The sequence below is a fragment of the Melozone crissalis genome, unplaced genomic scaffold (genome assembly GCF_028551555.1).
Source record: "Melozone crissalis strain CALT ecotype California unplaced genomic scaffold, PUWL_Pcris_2 ptg000036l_1, whole genome shotgun sequence".
Lineage (NCBI taxonomy): Eukaryota > Metazoa > Chordata > Aves > Passeriformes > Passerellidae > Melozone > Melozone crissalis.
In genome coordinates, this window is record NW_026535814.1 from 9,139,110 (window position 1) to 9,155,435 (window position 16,326).

The following is a 16,326-nucleotide window of genomic DNA, read 5'->3' on the forward strand; positions in this document are numbered from 1 at the left end:
TTACTGATTTTTAAATAGAAAGAAGAGCTTAATGAAATAAGAACTATACTGAGGCTAGTAGATGTGCAGTCGTGAGTTAGGAAAAAGCTGCACTGTGTATTTCAGAGATAAAAAAAATCAAAGAAGAGGGCATATGGAAGAGGTGAGGGAAAGGCAAAATCAAGTATCCAAAACCTTCTGCATTGCCAAAAAGATACAATAGGTGGCAAGACTTATATCAGTGTAATCAGAGGGATTATTTTTAAGGGAAATTTCTCATGTTTCAAAGTACCAAAGAATGTTTTTCACAAAAGTAAGTAAAACAAAAGCTCAAGAAGCAGAAGTTGTCTGATTTGATGCTATTTTAGAGTGTGAACATTGAATTACCTGTGCTCTTCATGTGCATGGAGAGGAAGAAATATGAGCGTTCTCTCTTTTATGAGCTTTCTCAGGTGCATGCTGTCCTTCAAGCCTTTTCTGCCAATGCATTTGGATCATGAACCAGAATTATGGTCAGAAGGTGCTCACTGTTGGCAGATGCCATTTTGCAGGCTCAGCGAAGCTGCCTGGGATCATCACAGCCTCTCACTAGTCCCAAAGCTATTGGCTCACAATTCTAGTGCTTCTGATTGCCCCAGGAGATATGACTAGGATGCTGATGACATACTCAGACAGACTGAGCTGGTGCTGGAACAAAATACGCCCCAAACTATTCCTGGCACATTAATTTTATGCTTAGAATCAGATATACCTCTTGCTATTTTTTCCTCCCTTTTTCTTTCCTTCCTTCTTTCACATTCCTGTCTGCTGGTCCCTAAATTAAGATGAAAAATAGCTATTACGGCACTTCTGAGACTAGTCTTTAACTAAAATGTGAGATCTGATAGAGATCTCTGATACATCTAAACACACAGCAGTGATCTTGCAGAGTGAAAAGAAAACATGTAATACTAGATTTGTTTGCACAGTTCACAGAAAAGCAAAGACTTAAAAGAATTTTCATTTGTGGGGTTTGGGTAATAGATAGCAGCTACAGCTCTGCCCCAATGAATTTGATTTCCCAGTGATTAGGTAGTTAATTTGTCTTCAAATTATAGTTGGGCATAAAATACAAGGTTATATGTGATGCTAATTTATGTGATCTAGAATATTCTATACAATCTCCATATATAGAAACAAATAAACAAGAAGACCATGCCACTCTGCATACTACAGCACTTGACCTGCCCCATGCAAGCTGTGGTGGTGTGTCCAGTCTGCTGCTGAAGTTATAAATTCTGATGACCTTAAACCATGTGTTTTAGATGCTTGGTCAATTCTAATGTAAAGATTATTTTTAGAAGCTTAGATTTTTTTTTTCACTCTTGCTCTGCCAAAAATGAGGACCTGATTTACTAATTTTTTTAAGTTTGGGTTGAAGTATTTCCATGAATTCTGCTGTGTTTTAGCCTGATAGGTGAAGGGATCCTTCTTCTATTACAGAATTTGTGCTTTGTGTCTGCTCACAAAACACTGTGAAATCATGTTTGCAGTTTTGCTTGACTGAACAAATAAAAATAACTTTTTTAGTGGCTTGTTGTGGGCAGGTTTTTAAAGTTTAAAGCCTTTTGCACTTTTTAAAATTTTCAATGCAGTGCCCAGATGTTCAACAGGGTGTTTTTTTAATGTGGTATATGCACAAGTAGTATCACTGCCTTCCTCCTTCACCTTTTCTTCTGTGTACAGATGAGATGTTTAGACCACATTTGGGAAAAAAAACAGTGGAGAAGACACACCAGCTGAATCTCTCAGCCCTCAGCATGATCCTTTCCACTTTTACATCTATAATGCAAAAATGTTTCCCACACTTCTGTTTGTCTTTGAGTGCTGGCAGGAGTTCTGGTGGCCTGACTCGCTCTGGATGGGCAGTGCTCTGGGCATGGAGAGCAGTGCTGCTGCCCTGAGCTGCCCTGCTGTATTGGAATAGGATCCCAATATTACCAGGTAGATTGTGCCTGGACTCGTCTGACCCTTGCTGCTGGGCCAAAGGCGGCAGCTGTGGTATTTCACCTAAGAAACTCTTTTGGCTGGCTGGATGTTGCAGCTGGGCACTGAAACAAGTCCAGGCTTGTAGAAACTCAGTTTACCTTGGGTGGAAAGGCTTCAGGCTAGGGTGAAGAGGAAAAGGAGATGGATTCTGCCGGAGGGTTAATATCCAGAGTCTTATTACATGGTCACAGATGTCTGAATGTTAGTATCAGCTCCAACAGAATGCCGAGCACATGGTTCTGGCTCAATTTAAGCCCAGGGACAGGGGGAGGGGAAGGGACAGGTGAGGCACCAACCAGGTGGGAGGAGGGGGGATCTCAGGGGACGAGGGACACATAGACAGGCCAATGACCCCCAGGCCCGAAGGGCATCCCTTGATCTCGACCAACCACACCATGGCCTTGCTGGAATGTTTAAGACTGACTGACAGCCCAGCCAGGGGCGAGGGGGAAGGGGAAGAGAGGTATTGCCACACCTGGGAAGGGACTGGGAAGTTTAAAACACGAAATTGCAACACACTGCAACACTGCTGCCCCACTCCTGCCTGCTGCCCTGAGCTGCCCTGCTGCACCTGCAGCCCTGGGCGAGGGCTGTGCTGCGCTGGGCAAAAAGGAGAAGGAGCCTTCTCCACCCTGTGCTGTGTCCTGGCCTCACTGCCCTTTTTCTGATTCTCAGCTGTGTTAATCTTACATTTGCCTGTATAACATCTGCCTTGTTTAGATCTGCATTTGATTAACTAGTTATTCACTTAAAGGTGAGTGAAATAACCAAAGGCCAGGAGACTTCTTCTCCTTTTTAATGCCTTTATTAAAAGTGATCAGCTCAGGATTGGGTGGCTCGGCGGGTCTGCAGGTCCCGTCGTCTTCCCGGGCGACTCAGAGGAGGAGGATATGCGCAGCTCTGTCCACAAGGGGCAGAGCTGGGGGAATCCCGTCCTCGTGGGAGCCTTTAGGGCGTGATTCCCCGTCAGGTGGTACTTTTGCCGGCTCAGTCAGCCTGGTCTCACCGCCGGGGTCGTCTCTCTTGGTGAGGGCGAGAGGGTCCGAAGGTGTTCTGCATCTCTGCAGGCTCAGCACTCGGCTCCTCACGTCCAGACATCACTCCAGTCTCTCAACTCTTAGGTGGCTCGTTGTTTTGGGGTCTTCTCTGTACACCGGGGGACCCATGCTGCATTGTGGTCTTGGAGTCACTTTGCATAGCCCCCCCCCCCCCCCCCCCCCAGGTCCCTTCTCCTTACAGTTTGGGAAGGTCCCCACCCTTCACTGTGTCTGAGGAGGGCCATTAACTCGCCCCAGCCAGGGCTTTTACTAATACAAAAACAACCATTAACGACAACGACCCGTGATTACAATAACAAAACACGAAGAGCTTCGGCAGCTACAGTGATCTGGCTGCCTTTTTTTGTAACTTTTTTCTCAAAAAAAATATTAACCGAATTTTGTTCATAACAGTGAGCTTTTAGAATACACCATCTGGGACTCTCAGAAAGTCCCTGCTGTCCATGTGCTGCTGCACCATGCTGCCTTCTGAGTGCTGGCTGCATGAAACCTCCAAGGAAATCTGTCAGGAGGTGGTTTGCCTGGGAAGAAGTGGGAGGCTATCTGCACTTGGCAGTGTCTCAGGAAAAGTTACTTCATCTCACCCTACACAAACAATTACAGGACAGTAAAGAAGTTAGTAAGTAAGAGGGAAAACTCTCAGGAAGGCAGCATGTGCTAAACTTCTGTTAAAGAACAGTTTCTTTAGCAAAACTAAGCTTGTGGTGGCCGTGATTGTGAATGTGCTCACACAGTTTGGAGAGCTAGAAATATAATTACAGCTTGGGGGTTTTTTGTTTCTCTACTTTTCAACACAGTATTGAGAATATGAAAAGTGGAGTTGACTGATACAGTGTTCTAAAAGGAATGGGAGCTGGTCTTTGTGTTGGCAGGAGGGAAGTTTTGAGAAATTGCATGTGGGTACTTTTCTATACACCAAACATTAGTATGAATTGAATAATGAGTAATCTAATCAGATTTGTAGCCAAGCTTGTCTGTCATACTGTGATAATTACTAGCTACCCAGGGCCTTAATACCAAGCAGATCCCTCCCCACCTCCCAACCTGTTTTATTTTTTAGAAATGAGTTCTTTATAGGAAAGAAGCAGGACTTAGGCAAGGCACTGATCTTGGCTCAGTCCAGTGACCAGAAACACTTCCCAGTGCAGGCACTGCCATATTTCATAAGCTGTTTCTTAACAGCTTCAAATGGTAAGTAACAACCTTGGCCTGAGTGAGGAGCAGTTCATCATGGTCATGGGGTACTGGCAACATCAACAGTAGTATTCTCCCCATGGAAGCAATTATAGCCATGTTCAAAAGTACAAACCAAAATGATTCTCAAGAGTATCTCACAGGTGATAAGGACATGTAAGAGGAACAAGAGCAAGTAATTGTTTAAAATCCTCTCTTGTTGCGTGAAAATTTTCTTTTTTTATAGGAAGGACAAAACAAAGTCATTCCAGGTATGAAAGTTGGTCATTAGATATGGAATGCCATTTCTGGACTGATGGCCTACCAGCTCTTCTTTCTTCCTGGCTAAGGAGCTGCTTCGGCAAGGTGTTTTTGAGAAGTCTTCAATGATCTGTTGTCAAGTCCACATATTTTCTTTATTTCACTCAGGAGGAGGGAGGATTGGACCAGATGACCTCCAGAGTTTTCTTCCAAACTGAGCTGTTCTTTGAATCCCTGAAAATAAACTCTCTGTTCTGTATTACACTGAACAAGAAGCAGATGCTTTGTGCTGGATTTTGAATGTTTTGTACATGCAGTTCTAGGCTGTGTCCTAGATCAGTCCAGTAGCTGGTGAGTCTGTTAAAGTTGTGCTTGGACATTTGATATGGACTGAGGGGCTCCAGCTGAGGGGCTTTGGCTGGGTAATGCTGAGTTCCACACATGGCAGAAATAGCATTAGAAACCCAGGCAGAGGTTGCAAAATACAATACAAAGTAGTTCAGCTCACCCGTGCAAGCAAACCACATTAAAATGGTTGCGTGGTGGTGCCTGCGCTCCTGCCTGGTTTCTCAGATTGTCCCTTTTGTCTGCAGGACAGTCTCAATAAAGCAGCACAGTCCAGAGTCCCAATGATGTATTCCCATGCACAGGACCAGGGTCCAAGTTACCTTTATATGCAATTCCAGTGGCTGGTCCAGAACTCACCTGGTGGTGGAGAGAATATGCGGGGGGAGGCAGGGGGAGCTGTCACTTCTGGGAAGCTATGGGGCAAGAAGGAAGCAAACATTTCCTTTCCTCACTGTTTCACACATTGTAACCAATGTTTTCAAGGCAGAATGGGATATAAGTACAAGAAGAATGCAATTTCTTGGAGGACAGGAGTATATTTATTTATATATGCTGTATACATGTACATGTATGCCAATTTTTAATGTCATGCAAGTATTCCTGTTCTTGGGACTTGTTCAGTATCTGGATTTTTGCTTTATCAGAGGTAATGTCTACCTTTCTTCCCATGCCTTTAGATTGTGGACTCTTGAGTGTGAATATGTGACTAAGCTGTGACCTTCAACTGGGGTCAGGGACACACTGCTGGTGATGAACACTGGAAGAACAGCTGGAAAGTGAGGCGGTTACCTGTGTGGACACTTGGACACTGGGCAATCTATAATCTCTCTGTTTCTTCCAGTTCTGGTTTTGTTTGCCTGTTTAGTGTTTTTATCAAACAAAGCTGATATCACCCAAGCAGTTGGCAAGCTAAAGGGGACTGGACTGCTCTTGGCAGCACCTTTTGACTTCCTGAGATGTGCTGTGGCTTTGATGAAGAGAACAGCACTCAGCCATCTCAAAAAGAAGGCAGAAGACAGTACTGAGGCGCATTAACTGCAGGGTTCATGACTAGGCTTTGCTGTTCCTTGAAGTGGCAGTGCAACTAGCTGACAATTCATAGGGCTTCTCCCTTAGCTGTTTGATTGTTAAAGTCAAAAAAGACAGGGAGAACAGACCAAATGAGATTGCAAGAACATTTCCATTGAACTTCTGTGTACCAGAGGTCATGGGCTTTGTTCTAGCTATTCTCTACACCATCCAAGAAACGTGTTACCTGCTGTCAGTCACTGTAGAGCCTTCTTTGATAAGGATGTCTTTAAAGGAATTATGTGGCACTGCATGTGACATTTCAGCAATAGTCACAAAGGGATGACATCTCCTAAATACAGAAAGACCAGAGGTAAAGCTTTTAACGACACTCAAAGCACTAGTAAAAATTCCACTTCCAAAAGCTATTGGATAACTCCTAGCTTAGAGACAAGAGATCCATGGAAGAAGAGGAAGAGCAAAACATGCTAAAACCTGTGAATTGTTGCTTCTATTTGTTTGTGGGTTTTTTTTCTGGTACTTGTGGATCATCAGGGTGTGATAGCTGCTGTTGGAAGCATATTGGTCATTCAATTCTTGGTGCTGCTCAATTCTAGGTGCTGTTTACAAGGCTGTATTTTCCAAGGGATGGCCAGAGATGACAGGAAAGCAAGGAAAGGCATGGCAAAGTTCACGTACACTTGTTGGCTTTGTGAATGATATATTTAAGCTTAGCCACCAAAAATAGTAGATTTGCCATGCCTCTGTGTAAATCTCCAAGAGACTGAAGAAAGAATTCTGAACTAAAATGTATTCTCCCTTAGGGACTTCTTTCAGCACCAAGCCCAATTACTTTTTAAATGGGGGGGTTAGCCCTCCAGGGAAACCATAAATATGTCCATAGTGAGTGGTAGTGGGTTAAATATTCCCAATTGCCCTATTACAGGAATCCAGGAAAGAAAAGAGTAGACAGTTCTCCCTAGCAAAAATACTAGCAGGGGATTTCTAGCAATCTAAGTGATACTGCACAATTTATTCTTTAATATCCAGTTTATGAAAATTTAGTGTCTCAGTGGTTGAAACAGACCACTTCTGTTCTTTGAGTCATGGCTGGTGTAGACACTTTAGGTGTCTCTTGGTAATTTCTTATGGAATAATGGAATGGTTTGACTTGGAAAGAATCTTAAAGGTCGTTTTTTCCAACCCCTTTGCTGAGGTCAGGTACATGTTTCACTAGACCAGATTACAAATGCTATCCAGTACTTGGCCTTGAATACTTCCAGGGATAGAGTATCCACAACTTCCTTGGGCAACCTGATGCAGTGCCTCACTGCCCTCTGAGTAACACGGCCCTCTTCCTGACATCTAATCTAAATTTCTCCTCTTTAATTTAAAACTGTTCTTCCTAGTCCTGTGGCTGTCCATTTGAAAACTTGCTCTCTCTCTTCTGAATAAGACCCCTTTAGGTACTGGAAAGCTGCTATTCAGCAGCTTCCTGTTTCCCAAGCTTAACAACCCCAGCTTTCTCAAACTGTCCTCAGAGAAGAAGCCCTTTCATCATCTTTATGATCAAAGGTGCTGCTCTGGACTCACCCCAGCCGGTCCCTGTCCTTCCTGTTCAGAGGACCCCAGCTCTGGATGCAGTGCTCCAGGTGGATCTCAGCAGAGCAGAGCAGAGGGGCAGAATCCCCTCCCTGCCCTGCTGCCCACGGGGCTCTGGGTGTAGCCCAGGACACGTTTGGCTCTCTGGGCTGGGAGTGCCATGGCTGGGCCATGTGCAGCCTCTCACCCACAGCACCCCCAAGCCCTTCTGGGCACGGCTGCTCTGGGGCTGCTCATGCCCAGCCTGGGCTGATAGTGAGGTTGTCCCTAGCCAGGCGCAGCACCAGCACTTGGCCTTGTTAAACCTCATTATATTCTCATGGGTTACTTCTCAAATCCGTCCAGATCCCTCTGGATGGCATTCAATCCTTCAGGTCTCCAGCCCTGTTCTGTAGTGGACCCGTTTTCTCTGTGCTTTTTTTGTTTTGTTGTTGATATATCAGCAGAAGCTGCATGTTGCCTTTCCCATTCCTTGCAGGTTTCCCTTCCCAGCTGTGCCCTTCCTAACTCCCTCTGTGCCTTTGTCCTCTGTTCCTCCCTGGCAATCTGTCCTTGCTAAAACCTTCTGTAGTGGCTTCTTAAGTTTGATGCCACTCAGAAGTTACTCCTCCAGACAAACTTGCCTCCTTCATTACGTCCTTGTTTCTTCACACTCTATTCATATGCTTTAGAGAAGTTGCTTTCCAAGTTCAGCCCTTTCTGCTGAGTCCCTTGGCATTTAAGGTAATTGAGTTCTTCCAGGCTACCACTTACCAATTTCCTGAACAAGCCAAGACAGTTGCTCTGAAATCCAGGATCTTTGTTCTGCTTTTTGCCTTCATTGCTTTCCTGAGTATTTCAAATTCTTATTTCTCCTTGTAGTCACTCAGTCTAAGGCTGTCATCAGCCTTTATGTCCCTATCAATTACTTCTTTAATTCATACAACATCCAGCAGTGCAACTTCACTACTAAACGGAGTATCTGCAGAAAAAGTAAGTTTCTGGTGCTCTCTGAAGGTCCTTCACTCTGCTCTTCTGCTCTGCCAGCAAATGTCTCAAAATTCCCCCATGAAAATATGTAATTATGAAGCTTCTTCCAGTTGTTTAAAGGCTTCATCCACTTTCTTTTCTTGACTGGGCAGTCTATAGTATGTGCACTCCACATTAACCCCTCGTTTGCTGTCCCCATCATGCTGATCCATGAGCCTTTATCCTTGAGTTCTTGGATATGCTGGGTTGTTGAAATAGTGGGAAAACAGTGTGCATGGTGAGAAACTATGTCTGCACACAAGAGGAATATCTTCTTTTGCTCCCTGAATGACTTGGGATGAGTAATTTGCCCTCTTTGCTTCTCCAGGTCTCAGACTGTGAAGTCTCTGTGGGACAGACCTGCCATAACAGAGATAGATGATGTGCAAGGGCTGCCACCTTCCGAAGATTGCAGGCATCATAGCATTTGTGTTCCTAAGTGTAACCTGTGTCCTCTCTTCATGGAGGCTGAACTTTGGTGGTAGAGAGAACCTGCAAAAACACTTTCCAGTGAAAATGTAGGAGGGGAGCGTCCCTGTGCACAAAAGAAAGATTTGGAAGGAAACATGGTTGCCAAAAGCATGTTTTTACAGGATTCCCTCATTACCAGGAATATAGTGATTTTGGGCATGACAGTGGAAAAGATCTTACCCTAATTTACTCTGCTAAGTGTAAGGATTTTGAATTTCTGTGAGTTACACCAGTAAGCTATCTGAGACAACAAGGCATGATTAAGGCAAAAGGAAATATAGATGAGTGTATGATGAAAATTAATATTTAATTGACCTGTTCCAAGTAGTTATACATATGAAAAGACAAAATATTTGCTGTATTTTTTGTTCAGGATGAATGTTTACATACTTTTGAACAGCTGACCTCTGCTTCATTTTGTGTCAACCAAGTTAAGCCTTATTTCCTTTTTGTATTAAACTGTAGGGCTTCCTTGTTTGGGTTACAAAACATGAAAATTCACTGAGCACTGTGCGGTTTTCTCATTATCACCCACATAGAAATACCTGTTTTTAGGCTCAAATATGTGCACAAAGACTTTAATGAGGAAAAAATATTTTTCTGACCTGTCCAACTTGCAGTGTTCAGGTATTTCTAGCTGTGATGTTCACACACACACACACACACACACACACACACACACACACACTCTTCTCTGTGTTTTGCATCACCAGTAGCTAAAAGGTGCCTGTTGACAGGTTGTTCACCTTGGCTTCTGCTGTGAGAATTGGAATTGTGCTGCTTTTCTTGACTAAAGTAGTTTTAAGAAGAATTTTAAACCAATACGTGCCTACTGGCAGTGGTGGGGTCAACTTTAGCTACTGCGTTTTCTGCAACTTCAGGTTGCCCATGTCTGCAGACCAGAAGATCAGAGACAAATGGTTTAATTAGTCTTAATACCATTTTGAGCCTACTGCTCTAATCAGTTGATCAGGTTTACACAGGTACTTAATCTGGCATAATACAAAAATAAAATGGGCTTCAATGGACAAAGGGGGGGGTTGCAAAATCCATCCCTTCCTAATATCAGTGGCTGTGCTTTGTTTTAAACAAGACTGGATTTACTTTGATTTCTAGATTAGTGCAGGTTACACTGAGCAGAACATTTAATGCATCTCATTGATTTTCCCTGTAACACTGTTGATACACAGGTCATTGCTCTAATAATTTGTTTTACCATTAGAATTCTGTATGCAGATCTAGTCCCTAAGGATATCAATGTGTAACCAGATACTGCGTGATCTAATCAGGTGCTGCAAGAAATACATTATCACTTCAACACCTAGCAGTAGAAAGCTTCATCAAAATGGAAAAGTTATTTGATATTTAAAGCAAAATGCAGTTCAAAGAGACAACTAGGAGAAGTAGGTGTGTACAAAATTTAAAGACATTTCTCAGATTAAACAAAGCCAAATCCAAGCCAGAGTCTAGGATGATTTGTCATGACTCCATTTGTTGTTAAAGAAGAAAATGTTATAGCTGCTGTTTCAGTTTATAGGGTTTATTCCAGTTCAGGTAAAGTAGCATCACTCTCAGAAATTACCGACTGGCAGAATTTCATTAATGTGATACTTACTTGCTACAGCATGCGTGCTTTGGAAAGCAATTTCGAAAAGCACCTGCAAAAGCATTGGTGACAGACAAGACCAGTGCTGTGAACTCATTTTGATGTAGGATTTGGATCTCTGAGCACCTAGTACTGCAGTCCATTTCCAGAATACAAGTCCTGCTGACTTTGAAGGAGTTTTGCAAGCAGTGTGTCTCAGGCTGAGCAGCAGACCTGCTTGCTGCTGCGAGTCTGACCAGAACCATCTATGGCTGGAATGGCAGGAGTGTGGCTCTGCCTGCAGCTGGACAGTGTTTCTGTGCAAACTGCCAGGTGCAAACACCAGGTGCTCAGCAGGGTAATGGTTGACAAAGATGATAAGCATCTCCTAGGGTCAGCTTATAACTCCATATAACTGCTTTCATGTCAATGTCTGAATGCTGAGCATTGTTAATTTGGCTTTTGTCTGAGTTTCTGAATTTTATCAGTGGAATGCAATGCTGTTCTTCGCTCTATGTCTTGTACTTATTTAGCAAAAGAAAGTAAAGAATTTTAGAAGTAAATTTAAGAAGGAAAAGCATTTAGTAACCTTGTGTATGACCAGATGAGACTTGATTTAAGATAGAACATAAAATATTTATGTTCCTTGACATTTTTCCAATTCCTATTTTATCTGGCTATAAAGGTATGTGTGGAAGGATATTGGTTTGTTTTGGTTTTTTCCTTTGGTTCTACAGACTAAACAGTGCACAATTCAGTGTGCAGGGCCAAACTCTCCTCCTTGGCTCAAGGCATTTATTGTTTTGCTTTGCTACCAGAATTGCTTTGATCTTCAGAGGCCACTGGGTTCATTGAGCCTAAAGGCATAAGTAAGAGCTGGAAGAGAGTGACTGAGCATCCTGACAAGCAGTGAAACAGACTTTCTTTCAAGCTCCTACAAAGTGTTGTTGGGGCAAATGCTGCCAGACAAATGTACTGTTGTTGAGGGAACGGGTGTGAGGGTTGGTTGGTGGATGTTGGTAGAGGTCAGAAAATTATTTTCATTGAGAAAAACCCACTAAAGGCTTTTAATATATTTTTTATAATTTTTCTCTCTTGCGTTTTAGGGTCTCATGACTCTTTTAGCTTCTACATTGATGAAGCCTCTCCAGTTGGGCCTGAACAGCCAGAGACGGTCCAGAATTTTGTGTCAGTTTTTGGGACTGTGGCTAAAAAGCTGATGAGGAAGTGGCTGGCTACACAGACCATGAACTTCACCAGCCAGCTGGGGGCAGGTATACGGTATTTTGATCTCAGAATTTCCACCAAGCCCAGAGACCCAGACAATGAACTCTACTTCGCCCACGGTTTATTCAGTGCCAAAGTCAAGGAAGGTCTGGAGGAGATCAACGCGTTTCTCACTGAGCACCCAAAGGAAGTGGTCTTCTTGGACTTCAATCATTTCTACGGGATGCAGAAATGCCATCATGAAAAGCTTGTCCAGATGCTCAAGGACACATACGGCAACAAAATGTGTCCTGCTATATTTGCCCATGAAGTCAGCCTCCAGTACCTGTGGGAAAAGGAGCACCAAGTGCTAGTGTTCTACCACAGTCCTGTGGCCGTCGAGGTGGCCTTCCTGTGGCCAGGCCAGATGATGCCAGCTCCATGGGCAAACACAACAGATACAGAAAAGCTGATTCAGTTCCTGCAGGCATCAATCACTGAAAGAAGAAAGAAAGGCTCCTTTTTCATATCTCAAGTAGTGCTGACACCAAAGGCTAGTACGGTGGTGAAAGGCGTTGCAAGTGGTCTCAGAGAAACGATCACAGAGAGGTGAGTTTGTGGCTGGTAAGGTGTGCTGACTGTGCTGAATGTGTGTTGGTAGTGCTGTTCTTCCAATTCCTTTTAAAGGCACTCTAGCAGATGCATTTCTTCCATGCTACTGTGGGCCAGTCAGAACTTGGCATAATGCTAAAATATTTAAAGAGAAACACATTGAAGGACAAACTTTTGCATCTTGAAAGAAAATCTGCCAATAAGCCTTATTGGCTTAACCTTCTCTTTTTTTCTGAATGCAGGTTTTGCTTATTTGCTTTGTTTTCCAAATGTGGTTTCTTACCATAATCACTGAATATCATGTCTAGGATTTCTGTACTGGAAAATCTTATCTGTATGATCTAGAAAAATCTATGATCTAGGTAATCTTTTGCTTGTGCATCAGGCTTCAGATATTGGATTAAAAAAAAAAACTTGTCCTGGCTCATCAGCAAAGCCTGATGCTGCAGGATTTGCCATTACACCAAGATGCATGGTTTCTCTGTCTCTGCACCATCACACATTGCATCAAAGACAGCAGGACACCATTAGAGAGAATTTGACTCCTTAATTTGACTTCTTAATTTCTAAATGACTTTCTTCATTTACCACACAGGAAAGAGATGGCAGACCATCATATAGCTTCTGTATATGGAATAGCTTGTTGACAGGCCATTAGTTGTTCTATTACAAAAAAAAAAGCCACCTGTGTAAGACATGCATTATTTATACCATTCTGACTTTGATAAATCACAGCCAGTTTTGAGCTTAAAGGCATATATATGTGACTATGTTCTTGACAACTTGGTAGGAAAACTGAAACTTAATGCCAAGATGCTAGAGCTATTTTCTTTTTCTCCTTGAAAATAAAGAAGTGTTGCAGAGTGTAAAAAAATTACAATGAGGGTCAGTGTCCTGCTAATGTTTTGCTCTCCTCAGGGATGTGCCTGTGACAGGAAGGTCTGTTGGGAGCACAACCCCTTCTATGAAAAATGCAGTGTCTGCAAAGAAAACATGCCTCATATTTGGGAAAGGTTGAGCTGTTTTTATGGCAGCTTTCCAAAGCAGCTCTTGACTGGAAAAAATAGGTAAAAACCTCACCTGACATGGTAAAACACTGACTTGGAAGGTTTTACAGGCAGTGGAACGGGATTTAGAAGCACTTGTGTGACTGCACTTGCAGCTGTTGGTATATCCTTTATCTGTGTTTTAGGGGCTCCATCAGGCTGGGGAGTCTCCCTCTCTCCTGAGTCTGAAGAGCACTTCTCTGCACTAAAACACTGCTTTGTTGATGGATTTTACTGATAAACACCTTGTTGTTAGGGGACTTTTTCCTCTGGTAAACATCTTCCTGAGTGTTCTTTAGAACATGAAGTAGGACAATCAGGAAGCTAACAGGTTGTTCTTAAAGCTTGTTGTATCAATAAAATAGCCATCAAACCTCATTTTCTTCATCTTTGGCTTCTAATGTGCTTTTTAGAAGCTGTTTGTAAAGCAAAGACTTGAAATAGATGCTGAAAACGTTTGACTGAGTTTTGAATATCCAGAGCCTTTGAACTCTCAGTGTGCCTTTCCCAACAGCAAATCTTGAAATTATAACTGCCTTCAAAAGCCAATAAGTAATTGGGCTGAAAAACCTGGAAATGTTGTTTTGCCAGATTTTAACTGATATTTTTCACATGATCCCCAAGTGTGTAGTCACATTTCTACATGAAAAGTTGTTTCCTTTTTTGTATAATTCTTTTAGCACTTATGAGAGAAATGGATCTTCAAAATAATCTCCAAGGCCGATATTTAGTCTTCCATGTATGGCATCTCATTTTTAATTTTTATTTTAAAACAAAAATAGACTGTAGGAAGAAATTTATGATAATATTGGTTTGATATGATAATATGTAGGTTTGAAATTTATGATAATATTGATAGAAACTGAGCCTGTATTTTGAGTTAACTGCTCTAAAAGTAAACATCAAATATATTCAGAAGTGCTCCTCATTTTATGAAGATTCTGTTAAAAATAAATAGGCAAGCAATTAAAAGATGAAGTACTATTTACACAGTAGAATTTGCACAGTTATCTTCAGTCTACCCTTCCTTAATGTTTCAGTAGCTTAAAAATATCCACACCAAAGGTAACAAGACATACTTTCCAGCTGTGCTATGTTTGTCACCTTGAACCATCACTCAGTAAAAATGTAATTTTGTTCTTTTCAAAATAAATACCCAGACCAAATCCCATCTTTGTGTCCAGGTGGGTAACATGCGTGCTTTTGTTGCCAGTTACTGCATAGACTTATACGTTACACTCTTTTCTCCTTTTTAAGAAATGGTGGTGTAGAGCCTTACATTAAGAATGTAGTTATCTTGCTTTTGGAAGCAGTTTTGTAACCATACTTGGATGGGGTTCTTCCCTCTCATTGAATTTTAAAAGTTCTGAATTCAAATGAATAAGGTTGAATTTTTCAAATAATTCTGATGTGAGGGTTTGTTGTTTGGTTTGGGTTTTTTTCCTAAATTAAGTATTACATTTAAGAAATGTTCCTTTTGCATTTTGAATAAAACATATAGTAATTTATTTTGTTTTGTTTCTCCACCTGCACAGTGGCCTTTTACATATTGACTTCGTTTTGAAAACAGGGCAAAGTGTAGATCGCCTCAGATGCAATGAAACATGTCAGGTTTTGATCTCTGAAGTTTTTTTTAATAATGAAATTGTTTATGATTTGAAGAGCAGTGGCTGCCTTAGAGGGAGAGCGTGGTTTCCCCCAGTCACAGCATCCATTGGACTAGGGAATCTGTGAGCAGACTCCATACAGCAATCCCATCCGGACTCCATTCTGCTGTTTTGCAGCTTTCTTTGGGAAAGAACACAGTGAAAAATTCCTCTCAGCCAAATGGTTGGCTTAATGGCTTTTCATCGTGATTGCCTGTGATGGTGGAGGTCCACGCTCACGCTGTAGTAGAGAAGCCTTCCAAGGCAATATATTTCAGAAGGCGTAGAGATGTTATTCTATAGCTTGTTCCCTAGAGCTCAGGTATGCAAGCTGTGAGGCCCAAAATAACCTCAATTAAAAAAAATCCAAAGCCCAAAACATTTTCATGCTCCTAAGACTCAATTCAGTGAAGATATACCAGGAATTTTCCACTGATAATGTTTGCTCACAAAGTTTGCTGTCATAACAAGTAGTAAGTATTCTGTGGGATGGTAATTAGAAAGAAGGAGAAATTAAAAGTTTTGAAGCTTTCTGTCCTGCACAAATACATGAGGGCAAAGCTATTTTTTGTAAGGTCTTCCTAGGACCACAGTTCAGTGTAACAACACTTGGTAATACAGATTTCACCTTCACTACTTGAATGAGGAGAATTGCTTGCATGTGTGCACATTATGTTTCTTGGATTTGATTAAAAACTTTGAGGACTATCAATGTGTTTCCAGGCTTAACATTCTGTCACACACGCAGTTTAGATGCCAAGAAATGCTCTTTGATTAGCAAACAATATATGCCAAATGAATTACATTTGCTGTGCTCATTGAATTAACTTCATAGTGAGGCAGCTGCCTTCAGTATATCTGAAAGGTGGTTGTGAGACACCCTTTTGATTAGTGTAGAGCTGTTCCTAATAATCTAGTTTGCTTTCTGATTTGCAGTGAAATTGCTAATTTTATCTATGACACTTGAGACAAGTGTGATACTCTCTTTGTTGTCTCTGTCGTTTATTAATGTCGCAGAAGAATAGATCTCCTTCAGAGGATGCAGAAATCCTATGGTACTTGTAAAGCTTTCAAAAAATAGAAAGTAAACACATACCCTGCCAATTGTCACTTGATTTCCAAATTAATCTCTAAGGATAATGTTCCCTGTGGCTCACATATGACTAAATCCTTGCCTACCCTGCTAAAGCTTCCTCCTTAGCAACCAAACCAAATTTAAAAAAAAATGTCCTGCACATGAGAATAAAACCTTTTGAAATGGAGGCAAAGCATCCAATTCACAATATTAACAGAAG

General features: G+C 41.9%; 1 protein-coding gene across 2 annotated transcripts in view; it reads left to right on the plus strand.

Annotated features, from left to right (window-relative positions):
* Positions 1-16,326, plus strand: part of PLCXD3 (phosphatidylinositol specific phospholipase C X domain containing 3) — an 80,978-nt gene that overhangs the window by 36,199 nt on the left and 28,453 nt on the right. For both annotated transcript variants that reach the window (XM_054283463.1, XM_054283464.1), the window contains exon 2: positions 11,628-12,336. In XM_054283463.1, the coding sequence (XP_054139438.1) occupies positions 11,628-12,336 (709 nt within the window). The remainder of the gene's footprint in view (positions 1-11,627; positions 12,337-16,326) is intronic.